This window comes from Anser cygnoides, chromosome 12 (assembly GCF_040182565.1).
Source record: "Anser cygnoides isolate HZ-2024a breed goose chromosome 12, Taihu_goose_T2T_genome, whole genome shotgun sequence".
NCBI lineage: Eukaryota > Metazoa > Chordata > Aves > Anseriformes > Anatidae > Anser > Anser cygnoides.
In genome coordinates, this window is record NC_089884.1 from 12,606,479 (window position 1) to 12,618,702 (window position 12,224).

A 12,224-nucleotide genomic window follows, 5' to 3' on the forward strand; every position below is an offset into this window, starting at 1 on the left:
GTTTTGTAGCAACTTGCTCTATAGGAGCAGTGTTCCCACATAACCTCATCCCGCCCCAGTTGCTGCGGAGCCAGCGACTCATTCCTGCGCTCCCTGATGAAACGAGATAACTCCGCCAAGCCGGCGGTGCCCGGCCCCGTGGGAGGTGAGGAGGACGCATGGGTGTGCGTCCCAGCACGTGTGCGCGCTCCGACCTGCGCCCGCAGCACCCTGCGGCCACTGCAGCACGCCAGGGCTGCATGCCGAGGTGGAAGCACGGGTGACCCCGGTCCTGTTTGCTGGGATTAGACACGGTCCTAGCAGAGGCAAGCCTGGCACCTGGCTTGCTGCATCCCTGTGATGCTGACCACGAGCCCCAGAATGTCTGGGATGAGTGCTGGAGTTGCACAGCTCATTGAGTGGCTGGGAAAATCATGATCCTTTCTGGATATCCCCAAAAGAGAAAGGTCCCTGGGGGCCCAAGCATGAACCCACATCAGTGCTCCTCCCTCAGTCGTGCCACAGGACCTGCGTGACCTCCTCCGCGGCTCCTGTCCCTGCCATGGGCTCTGGACCAAGCCCCAGCCTCCTCCTGCGCTTCCTTTTCCGGGCTGCCGCAGGAGCAACAGGAGCCAGCCAAGGACCTGGCTGCCGTGGCCACTTCGGCGTGCTCCATCCCGACGGGGCTGTCACGGTGACAACAAATGCACAACAAACCCCAGCCCTTAGAAACCGAAACCTGACCTGCTCAACCCGCCCATGGGACGGCAGCCGTGGAGCAATGCGTCCCTCCGGGCTTGGTGCCCCTCTCCTGGCGCTCACCCAGCTCTCCAGATGTGCCTCCCCTTGGGGATACAGATATTCCATCCCTTGGGGATCCAGATGTGCCTTTCCTCAGGGCTCCAGATGTGCTGCCCCAGGGCCAGCCGTGAGCACCGTCCTCGATATGTGACAGCCCCAGTGACTGTCCTCTCCTTGAGGCATGCAGCGGCTCTTCTGAGCTGTCCTTGCAGGTATTCAGAAGCTGCCTGGAGATGGTCCTTGGTGGCCCTGGTGGACCAGAGGGCCTCGAGTCCCTTCCCACCTCCACCCCACTGTGACCTGTGATGCCAGGACAGGTCAGAGGCTGCTCAGTGACCACTGTCCTCCGGTGTGAACTGTGGCAGGGCCTTACCCTGCGGGATGGGCATGGAGCAGACCACAAATTCATGGGGTTAGCTCATGGCGTGCTTGGCTTTGCAGTAAAAGTATTGGACTTTTTTCCTATTCTCCAAGCAGGAAAAAAAAAAACAAAACAAAACAAAACAAAACAATCAAAACAAATGCACAAACAAACAAACAAACAGAGATGAACAAGAAAAGCCCAATTTCCTCCTAGCAGCCAGTCTGCATCTTTGAGCATGTAAAAGCTTCCCTGCAGCCTCTGAAATCTGGGCTGAGGGGATGGGGTGTGCAGAGGTGTCTCAGTGCCAAACTGCATCTCCTGGGGCCTCCTGAAGCTGCCCAGGAACCCGGTGCCCACCCCAATCACAAGCGAAGCTGCCTGGGCTTGGTCTTGGGCTGTGGCACCACAGCTCCTGCCAGAGGATGGCAGGGTGACTGGGGACCAAGCCCCACGAGCGAGGACAGCAGCAGCACCCACACCACCTTCTTCCCCCCCCCCCCCCCCCCCAAGCTGAGCAAACCCTGCCCAGCCAAGGAGGAAAAGAAAGCGGCTGGATTCAACGAATCAGGGGCTCCTCTGCACAGCAGCAGCCTGAGACCTCGTCTGGAAGCCTTGGAAATAGCAAACGCCTCTCCAGGTGCCCTGTTCCAGTGCAACAACCAGAGGCAGAAGCTCAGCACGAAAGCAGGGTAGGTGATCCAGCAGGGCTACCTGCCTGGAGCCGTGGCAATACGCGGTGCTTGGACAAACGCAGATGGAAAAGGGAGAAAAACCGACAGGATCTTTGGAGGCTGTGATACTCAGGGAGGTTTTCACACTAACAAGCCCTTTTGTGGAGCGGAGGATGGAGGGATGGAGAGCAGAGGGCAGAGGGATAGAGGATGGAGGATGAAGGACGGAGGGATATAGGACGGAGGGATGAAGGATGGAGGGATGGAAGGTGGAGGATGAAGGACGGAGGGATGGAGGACGGAGAGCAGAGAGATGGAGGATGAAGGGTGGAGGGATGGAGGGCGGAGGGATGGAGGACAGAGGATGGAGGACGCAGGGATGGAGCCGCTGCGACGCTGCCCCTAAAGCCACGAGGGGTCTCTGGGTGCACGAGCAGCGCCGGGCCCCCCCGGGGCAGCTCCTCCGCGGGGTCCCCCCGCTCCTCCCGGCTCCCCCCGACGAGCACCGGGCCGGGCGGGGTGCGGCGGCCGCTTCCCGTGCGGGGCGGGCGGGAGGGGGCGGCCCCGGCGGCGCGGGCGGGCGCGTCCCGGGGCCCCTCCCGCCGCCGGGGGCCGGCGCGGCGCCAGCCCGGGGCCTTAAACAGCGGCGGCGGCGGCGCCCCGCGCCCAGAGCGCGGCGCCGGGAGGTGAGTGCGGGACCGGGGCCGGGGCCGGGGCGCGGGGCCGGGGCGGGCGGGGGCGCCGAGCAGCGCAGCTCCGGGGCAGGACCCCCCCCCAAAAAAATTGTCTGCACCCCAAAAGGGCCTGGGACCCCCCAAAAGGGGTCTGGGGCCGCGTCCACCCAGGGGCCCGCCCCCACCCCCGGGCCCCCCCCGGTGCTCCCCCGGTGCTGCCGGGACGCGGCGGGGCCGCGATGCTGCCCCCCCCCGGGGGGGGGCCCTGCCCTTAGCGACGGTCGCCAGGCGGCACCGCCCTGCCCTTATCAACGGTCGCTAGGGGCACAAACCCTCCCTAGCAACTGTCGCTAGGGCACACAACCCCTCCTTAGCAACGGTTGCTAGAGGCACAACATCTCCCGTAGCAACGGTTGCTGGCGGCACAGCCTCTCCCTAGCGACAGGCAGCAGGCGCTGGGCGGGGGGATGCGGAGCGGCCCCGGGGCTGGGTGCGGGCAGCGGGGCGGCCCGGGGCTGTTCCCCCGGGGGTGGATGCTCGGCCTCGGCACCCCCCAGGGCTGACGGCCCCACTCGGGAGCTTTCAGAGCCCCGAGGGCTGTTGGTACCCGTGACAGTGTCGGAGGCACGGGTTTGGGCAGAGCCCTGTGGCTGCGGCCCCCCCCCCCCGCCCTTGGCTGGGTGGTAACGGGGCCCCTCTGCCCCTCACCCCGCAGCCCCATGGCCGGGAGCACGGAGATGGCGTCCCTGGAAGAGAGCTTCCGCAAGTTCGCCATCTACGGCGACACCAAGGCCACCGGGCAAGAGATGAACGGGAAGAACTGGGCCAAGCTGTGCAAAGACTGCAAAGTCACCGACGGCAAAAGCGTCACCGGCACCGACGTGGACATTGTCTTCTCCAAGGTGAAGTAAGTGACCTGATTTCGGGGTCTCCAGCCTTGGGGCCTGGAGCTGTGGTCCCCACGGAGGTGCAGTCCTCCCCAGGCCATCCATCACGGTGCAGCAGGTGCTGCCCTGGGGCGTCCTGCCTTCAGGGCTGCTTTTGAAGGACCTGGAAATAAATTAGTGCAGATTTTTGGGGTGGGAGGCTCAGATTTTGATGTCACTCAGGTGTCAAAGCGGGCTGCCAGCTGGGCATCTTGCAGTACGGGAGCGGGGAAGGATGCTTGGGGCTGTCCCGTGGGATGCAGCACGGCCCTGAGCTGGGTGACCAGGGACCTGAGCAGAGGCACCGGGGCTGATTTTGGGAACACAGTGACAGCCGATGCTGCACCAGGGTGGGGAAGCTGCTCCCTCCCCACCCGCTGTCCGGACACCCCCTGGTTCCCTGGTGCAAACCAAGAGGGCTCTGAGCACCCGGGTGTGTTCAGTGGCCAAGGGGGAGACAAGGACGCAGCAGGGGAGCTCTGTGCTCCTGCCACCAGCACCCAAGCCCCAGTTATATTGGGCACCAGGGACTTCGACAGCATGGGGCTGTGCAGCTCCTGGGGCTCAGCACCAGGCATTCCTGGCCTGACCCGTGCAGTCCGGCTGCATTTCAGGGGAGGCTGAGGAACCCTGAGCTGGTAGAAGAGAAATTCGGGGTCTCCCTGGTGCCACGCAGCCCCCTGCAGCTGGATCAGCAGCGCTGTTTGTAGGCGCGACGTGAGGAAGTGCTTAGGGCATCCCGGTTTGGTGCTTGCAGGGGGAAGACAGCTCGTGTCATCAACTACGAGGAGTTCAAGAAGGCCCTGGAGGAGCTGGCCCAGAAGAGGTTTAAGGACAAGAGCAAAGAGGAGGCGTTCGAAGCCATCTGCCAGCTGGTGGCAGGGAAGGAGCCCATTAATGTGGGCGTCACGGTGAGTGCCAGCAGGAGCAGGAGGGCAGGTCAGGATGGGAGGACGGGGCTCTGCCCACGGGCAAACGCTTTCTGGGAGCCCCATGGCCCTGGGTCTGGGGCAGCGCAGGGTCCCCGTGGACATTGGGAGCTCGCGTGGGGACAGGGACGGTGTCTGACTCCCTGTGCCCCTCTCCCCACCGCAGAAAGCCAAGACCGTGGGTGCCGTGGAGAGGCTGACGGACACCTCCAAGTACACAGGCTCCCACAAGGAGCGCTTCGACGAGACGGGCAAGGGCAAGGGGAAGAGCGGGCGGGAGAACATCGTGGACAACAGCGGCTACGTCAGTGCCTACAAGAACGCGGGCACCTACGACGCCAAAGTGAAGAAGTAGGGACGGCTGCCCCTGGCGCCCACCGCCCCGGTCCCTGCGCGCCGGCCTTCGGCCATGTCAGCCTCGGGACGTTCCCGCGTGCCGTGGGGCCCGGGAGGCTGCGCTGGGGCCGGCCCCAGGCTGGCGGGATGTCGGATGCGATTGGGAAGTGGCCGGGCTCTGCCCCAGCGCCACGTCCGTCCCTTGTGCTGTGACCCCCCCTGCCCCTGCTGCTGCGCTGCTCCTCGGGGTGCCCCGCTGGCACCGACACCTTCCCTACCTCAGCCCCGGCCCCGGGGCACCCTCCCTGCCAGTCCCAGCGGGGACCGCAGCCTGTCCCCAACCCGGCAGCCCTGCTGGGGACCTGCCTTCCCCCCCGCTGACACCACAGCCTTCGCTTTCCTTCACCCCCACAGGGGTGCTCGTGGCCCGGAGCTGCTGGGCTGCTCCTGGGATGGGGCTGGCCCAGGGGACCTGGCCCGCGCCCTGCTCCGTGCTCCGCAGCCACAACCAAAGGTCCCCAAGTCCCCAGATTTTCACCCACGTGGGCTCCCACTGCCTTCAAGAAGCCTGAACCAAGGGGTGCTGCAGCCCCGCGCTGTGACCCGGCTCTGCAATAAAGCCCCCTCCGCACTGACGCCTCGGCTCTGGTTGTGTTCGGCGACAGCCCGTCTGTCCATCTGTCCGTCCGCCTGCCCGCCTGCTGCTGCCGGGTGGCTTGGCTGGCCCCGGGGCTCGATTCCTGGCTGGCCCCGAGTTGCCTGAGCAACCGCAGGCACAAACACAGAGCCTGGCTCCGGCTCCCGCTCTGTTTGCAACCAAACACGCGGGTTCCTGGTAACGTTCCCTGGGAACCGGCCGCGCTCGGGGCTTGGGCGGGTGCTCGGGGCTGGGCGCTGCCACCCCCAGCACCCGTGGCTGCGGGATCGCGGCTGCCTGAGCCACCGGGGACGTGCCTGGGGTGTGTGTGGGGCTCTTGGTCCCACTCACTGCTCGGCTCCCTGCCAGCTCCGTCCTTCTGCATCCCATTCAGCTGCTTTTCAAAGCGCAGGCGGAGTGGGAGGCTGGCTGGCTGCTGCTGGGCTCCTCTCAGCATCGCTGCCCGGCTCTGTGATGGACTGGGGGTGTTTGTTCTTCCTTTGAGCAGGCCAGAGGGATGGTGGGGCTCCCAGTGCCCCAAAACGCTCCTCGCTATCCCCCTTCCTAGGGGCTTTGTCCCTTTGCTGACCCCATTGCCCAGCTGCAAAAAGGAGGTGCGAAATTCCCGGGGCCGGGCTGAGCTGCATTCCCTGGGGATCCGCACCAAGTGCCACCCCAGTCCCCTGGCACACAGCTGGAAGATTTGGTGAGGAAGAACATTTTGTGATGAGGTGAGCGGCCTGGCCTCGTGGGACTGATCCAGGACAAGAGCTGGTGGTGGAGCAAGGGAGGAGGACCTCTGCTGGGAGGCTCTGGGTGCTGTGGGACCCCGGGGACACCGGAGAGGTGCCCTCAGGGCTGCACCACAGCAGGTTGGAGACCAAGGTGCCCAAGGTGTTCAGGTGCCCAAGCTCTTCTCCCCTCCCCTCCTTGGCTGTGCATGACAGGGGGTTTGGAGGTCAGGACGGATGCACAGCATCCCTCACCCTGCCCCTCTCAGCACACTGGGGCTGGGGATGCCCAAGGCTTTCCTGGGAGCAGGGCTGCTGGGCTCCTGGGCACTGAACAGCACGTCAACACGTTGATCTGATCACAGCCTCTCCCCAAGGGGCAGAAGTGCTTCGTTTGCCCCAAACCCTATAAGTTCAGTCACTGGCACAGGGATCTGACGTGCTTTTGATACTGGGAAATCAAGACCAGGAGGGGGATTCCTGGCTGGTCATAGGCTTGCAGCAGCTGTGCCGCCCCTGTGCCCACCAACAGAGCCGTGACACTGGTGGGCAGCAGTTGTTCCTTGCCCAGCAGCAGCTCAGCTGTCCACGTAGCAGCTGCTGAGCACCCACAGTCAGCAAGGAGGGTGGATGGGTCCTCGCTTACAGGAGCTAACCCCGTAAATTGGTCTGGAAGCCTGGGGAGCGGAGCCCTCACTGCTCAGCTGGTGGGCAGGGGCCGTGGGGCTTCACTCTGCCCCAGCCATGCCACTTGCTCCAACACCGTGCAGAGGTGGCTTCTCTGCAGCTCCTAGGGGGTCGCAGGGATCACACCGAGGTTGGCAGCTCCCACACGTGCCCCAAAACCTCTTGGCTTACGGGTGCTCCTTGCCGCCCCAGTGCCTCCGCATGTTCTCCGCTGCTTGCTCTCCAGCTTACTCCAGACACTTCCCCCCCAGACATTTCCCCTCCAGACATCTCCGTGTTCCCAAGGAGGCTGCTCCAGTGTCTGCGAGGCTGGATGGGAACGGGGCTGGGTGGTGGGGACAGGGATGGCCCCACAGCCTGGCCGCCCCACCCAGCTGGAGGCACGGTCCTGCCAAACCAGCCCCAGGGGAATGAGTGTTGGAAAAGACCCAGACGGTTCTAAGAGAGATCTGAAAAGAAGTCAGCCCTCCCCCAGAGTGATGAGAATGGCTTCCTGGGAACAACGAGATGCCGAGTTGGGTCTTCACCAAAACCAGAATGACTTTTAGATATGAGCACAGCGATCTCCTGGGAGAGCTGTTGGCTGAGTGTGAGTGTACAAGGCTCGCCCCATTCATCCTGCAGGAGGTGGTCATGGCCCTTCAGAAGAAGCCGTGTGAAATCTGCAGCCGTGACCTGCTCTATGGGCACATCGTGCAGCCCCCATGCACGGCCGCAGCTACGTGGAGCCATGGCCTCATGGAGAGAAGCAAAAGGACCATGTCTCAGACAACACCCCTCAAACACCGGTCTTTGTGACTACTGCAGATGGGAAAAATCCGACCTGAAGCTATAAGGAGGAGGGAAATTAAAGGCTACAGGAGGAATGCATTCTGCTGAGAAATGAGCAAGGACTAAGCAAAAAAAAACAGTCCCAGAGGGCAACACTCCTGATAGCTCCCAGCACGGCCTGGTGGGAGAAAGGATCAACAGCCCGGGACGTTCCTGCAGAGCTGGGAGGAGGCTCATGGTGGTGCCCATGACCACAAAACCCCCTGTGAGGAAGGAGGACTGCGGGTAAAGGATGGGCACTGCCAGACAAGGTGGGACGAGAGCACGATTGTCAATGGGATAGTCGACTTGGTGAGGAGTGGGCTGGCCAATGCTATTATGAGGCCCCAATCTAAAATCTGGGAAAGGTCCTGGTGATCAGGGAGATTTCCGGTTATTGTAAAGAGGCAAATGCCAAATCCAACTTCAGAAAGGGCAAGGAGGAGGATCTGGAGAACGACCCTTTATTCCCTCAGAAGGTGGTGGAGTAAATGCTCCTGGAAGCTATTTCTGGGCACATGGAGGACCCGAACAACCCCACTGCTTTCTACAACAAAGCAGCCGGCTGGGTGGACAACGGGAGACCAGGGGATGTTCATCTGGACTTTGGCAAGGCCTTTGGCTTGGTTTCCTCCAGGAGACACAGGGACTGGATGTTGGATGGAGAACTGGTTGGGCCACCAGGCTCAGACTGAGCAGCAGTATGAAGGCCAACTGATGCTGGTGGTTCATGTTCCTCAGGGATCAGCTGTAGGACTGACACCATTTAACACCTTATAATGAGCTGGTGGGGTCTCAGCAGGTGTGCGCGTGATGCCAAATGGATGATAGAGGTCAATCTGCTGCAGATGGGACCAGAGAGGCCTCAGCAAGCCTTGGGCTGCAGGGAACCTCCTGGAGCTGAGCAAGGTAAGGGCAGCGTCCACCCCTGGAGGCAGCAGATGGGGGGACAGAGAGGTGACGGGGTCAGCAGGTGCCCTGCAGCAAGCTGGGTTAGCGAGGGGGTCCCCTGGGCACAGGGGCTCTGGCTGCTCTCCCTGTGAAGCCTGAAGGGGTGTCAGTGTGGTGCTGAGAGAGCAGAGATCCCAAATGTTGGGTGCAGGCCTGCTTTCTGTGATGGAAAGTGACAGAGCCCGTGCAAAAGGCTCGCAGCCGTTTCCCCCACGTTAATGAATCTGCGCTGGCCAAGCGTTTGCTCTGAGGCTGGCTCCACACCAGGTCAAGAAAGACGCTCCAGAGCCAGCACGTAATTCCCTTGCAGTGGAGGAGCCAGCGGGCGGAAGGTGTCCCAGCCAGGATTTACGTTGCTTGCATTGATCGAGGCCGCAGGCACCAAAGCCCTTTTCTCCTTTCCATTTGCTCCTTCCCCTTGGCCCTGGTCCCTGCATCCCACGCCTCAGACCTCGCACCCCTCTGTGCTGCCACAAGCACCCAGCGGCTGCCTCCTCCCAGCTGAACCGCAGCCTGGAGCGGTTATTTATGAACGTAGCTGTGAAACATGTTCGTGACAACCCAGAGGAGAAAATATGGGATAGTAAGAGCGAATCCACAGGCTGCCATTAGCAGCATCCCAGGAAGAATCGCTGGGGGTGGAGGAAAGAAGAAAAAAGAGGGGGCAAAGTCTTCTCTTCAGGGCAGCAGGGGCACGATGAAGAATATACGGAGTCCTCTAATTCCTGGTCTTCAGTACAGGTAGTTTTGTAGCTGCTAACCCCAAGGGCTAAGTAACGGTTTTATTCCTTGTTAATTTATCTTCTGTCTCTTTATGCAAGCTCATTTTTGGCTCTTTCCCATCTCATGCTCAAATTAACTTGAGACTCTTCCTGGCGTGCAGCAGGCAGGTCCCTGGGCTATGAGGCCCTGCTGCATGCCCCAGCTCTTCGTTTCCAGAGGGAAAAGCCCCTCTGTAGGGTGGTGATGCAGTGGCTTTCCTCTCTGCAGCTCTGCAAGGCAAATCCTATCGGCAGGTTGCGTTTGGTTTACCCAGGCACCCTTCGCAGAAATGTCCAACAATCCAAATAATTTTTTCCAGCACCACCAGCAATACCCAGTACATATGGCACCACCCATGGATGTTCTCAGGTTTAACTCAGGATTAAAAAAAAAAAAAAAAAGAAAAAAAAAAAAAAAACGCCTTGTGTAAGTGATCTTCCTGCTTTAATGGGCATCAGGAGCTGGGCTGCATGTCAACAAGAAAGGCATGGAAAGACAAGATCTTCCCCTCCAAAGAACTTCTTAAAAACTTGCTTTATGGTGGCCTAATACAGAAGCAGAAACAATCCATAGGTCTTCTATTAAGCAGAAGAAGCTAGAAAGTTAGAAAGACTCTAGCTGGAAATAAGGAACAACTTTTTATAGACTATGCTAATTTTAATCACTGGCTGAGCTACCAAGGGAAGCAACAGAACCTGCTTTTCTTTGTGGCCATTTCACCAAAACTGATTGTCATTTATAAAGAGACCATGTGCTTTTGGTTTGACAGCACCCCAGCATACATAGGAATGACCTTCTTCACTGGGGGATCCAGTGGATTCCTTTGGGAAGCAAAGATCCAGTGGGTAACGTGGCTAATGATGGGAAGCTTATGATTTAAATTAAATGAAGTCAGCCTGTGTTTGATCTGAAGCCTTCCTGGGTTCCTTGCTAGGGCGTCATTAAGTTCATGTAAATAAATCAGAAACTGAGGCCAAGAGAAATTATCAGTGTCTGGCAGCAAGACATAAGCTACTCCCTCTCCGTAAATTTCCAGGCCTCTTGGCACCGCTGAAGCCCTGTGGGAATGCCAGAGTGAGCTCTGTCCTGGAAAATTTGCGTGCTGCTTTGATGAACTGCACAGCAGAGGTAGCAGGAGGTTACAGCATGAACACAGCTCCGAAGCCTTGCCTCGCTGCAGAGCTGCTTCGGGTATGAGGCAAACGCTTGATGGAAGCAGTCTGAGAGCTCGTCAGTCGCTACGGGCACAGAAGTGACGGTGGTCCTGCTCCGGTCCCCCTGCACAGGGTGGTTGTGGCCCAACAGCAACATCCCTGGCTGCAACCTGCACCGGCCTGCTGGCCCCGGCGCTGCTCTGCGAGACTTCCTCCAGCTACACAGAGCAACCACAAGGCATTCGTCAGATGCTGCTTGACACGCACAGCTAAAACGTGCTGCTACTCACTTTACCTGCCTGGTAATGCAGTGGTTGTACCAGTGACTTGTTGGCTGACAATTGTTCTGGGCTGCCCAATCCACAGACCAGGGCGCAGCTGGCACAGAAGCGTTTCTGCATTCATCACAGCTTTGCTTTAGTCTCATACCGCTCTTCAGTCTTCAGTTTTGTGAGGTTTCTATTTCCCTTGGTTGAAAGGAGCTCGGGTTTTGACACAGACACACCCTCTCTGTACTATCACATTTACTGTCTAAAATTGTTTGTTTTTTTTTTTTTCCAGCTATGCTGACCCCACTGGTGGTACCTGCCCCTGTGTGTGCCTGAAGCAGCCCCTCGAACACGTACAGCAGCTTCTGTAGGAGTCTGCTTCTGGGTCTGGGCTTCTTCTGGAAATGAGATAAAAGTCCCTACTAATTGTGAGTGACCCTGGATAACTTTAGGGAAATGTCTGCTAATTATTTTGCTTCTACTGAGCCTGGTATTCACTTTTTATAGATGCAAAAACAGTATTGTCCTGGAAATGCCTCATCAGACTGTGCAGCAAGAAAAAGAGTGCGGTTTAAACTACAGCCCCACACCGATGGAAAGGGTAATGCTAGCCAGGTGGGACGTTACCAAAACAGGACCTTAAATTTCTTTAGTACAAGCTATTTCTCTGCCACAAGGTCACTTCCCTAGAGAGTTTCTAGGCTGATCTAAAATCACCTGGGGCCATGCCTGTGCTAAAAGAAGGGCTTTGCACTTTTAACAGCAAGTTGTGTGCCTGGGACTAGGAGTCTGGCTCCTCTGAGAGTTCGTTTTTCTCTGGGACGAATGATTTGGCCAGAGATACTGATGAGGAATGATCATCCTCAAGGACATAGGTTCAGACCCAGAAGAGTGAGGCAGCGTTTGCCAATAAGCCCAGCAAGACCTTGCCCTTTGTCCCTGTGTAGGAGGAGCACAAGAAAGAACTTACAGCTGCTGCTGTTTCACGAAATGCTGCTCTTCTGTGTGGCAGCTTGCACTGGAATACACTTGAAGAGGAATGCAGTAAAAAAAAAAAAAAGTGCATGCACTTGGACATGCATGTGAGCTGCGGGTGGTGGCAATGCAGGACAGGGCTCACTCCACCCTCACTGAGCATCCCTCTGCTGAGTGCACTGCGCTCAGTGCAGATCCTTGGCCTCACGCCAGGCAAAACAGCTTCCTTGTCTAGTTGTACCTGCCCTGCCTTCCTCGGTACTTTTCCATTTCACTGTGAGACTGACAGACAATGTGTTCCAACAGTAAATTGTGTTCAGACAAGATTCAGAAAACAGCTTGTATCCTGGTGGGTCAATGACTTCCTCAGAGGCATAAATCTAAACCTAGGACTAGGACTTCAAGTGTTTGCAGTCAGTGCCCTGAGATACTGGTTTGAATATCAATGTGACAAGCAATACTTCATCGCCAGCTACACGTTGCCAGCACTATGCTGGAATATTGATTCAGTACCATTTTAGAGTGAATTGAATTAACTAAATTACCATCCTCCCAGCACAGCACGAGC

The 12,224-nt window shown here is 58.8% G+C and overlaps 1 protein-coding gene across 2 annotated transcripts; it reads left to right on the top strand.

The window, feature by feature from the left end:
- Positions 1-1,718: 1,718 nt before the first annotated feature.
- TPPP3 (tubulin polymerization promoting protein family member 3) lies at positions 1,719-5,315 on the top strand. Of its 2 annotated transcripts, none has more exons than XM_048078702.2 (4): positions 1,719-1,833; positions 3,205-3,396; positions 4,173-4,326; positions 4,511-5,315. In XM_048078702.2, the coding sequence occupies exons 2-4, from the start codon at positions 3,209-3,211 to the stop codon at positions 4,697-4,699; spliced, it is 531 nt and encodes a 176-aa protein (XP_047934659.1). In that variant the 5' UTR covers positions 1,719-1,833; positions 3,205-3,208; the 3' UTR covers positions 4,700-5,315. The 2 variants fall into 2 exon arrangements, with proteins under 2 accessions (XP_047934659.1, XP_066860592.1); XM_067004491.1 differs by lacking the exon at positions 1,719-1,833 and adding an exon at positions 2,367-2,501.
- Positions 5,316-12,224: the final 6,909 nt, after the last annotated feature.

Excerpts from the sequence above, each read along its gene's own strand:
- TPPP3 (XM_048078702.2), top strand. The coding sequence starts at position 3,209 with ATGGCCGGGAGCACGGAGATGGCGTCCCTGGAAGAGAGCTTCCGCAAG. Across the intron at positions 3,397-4,172 it reads ATTGTCTTCTCCAAGGTGAA|GGGGAAGACAGCTCGTGTCA; the intron begins GTAAGTGACCTG and ends TGGTGCTTGCAG. Across the intron at positions 4,327-4,510 it reads CCATTAATGTGGGCGTCACG|AAAGCCAAGACCGTGGGTGC; the intron begins GTGAGTGCCAGC and ends TCCCCACCGCAG.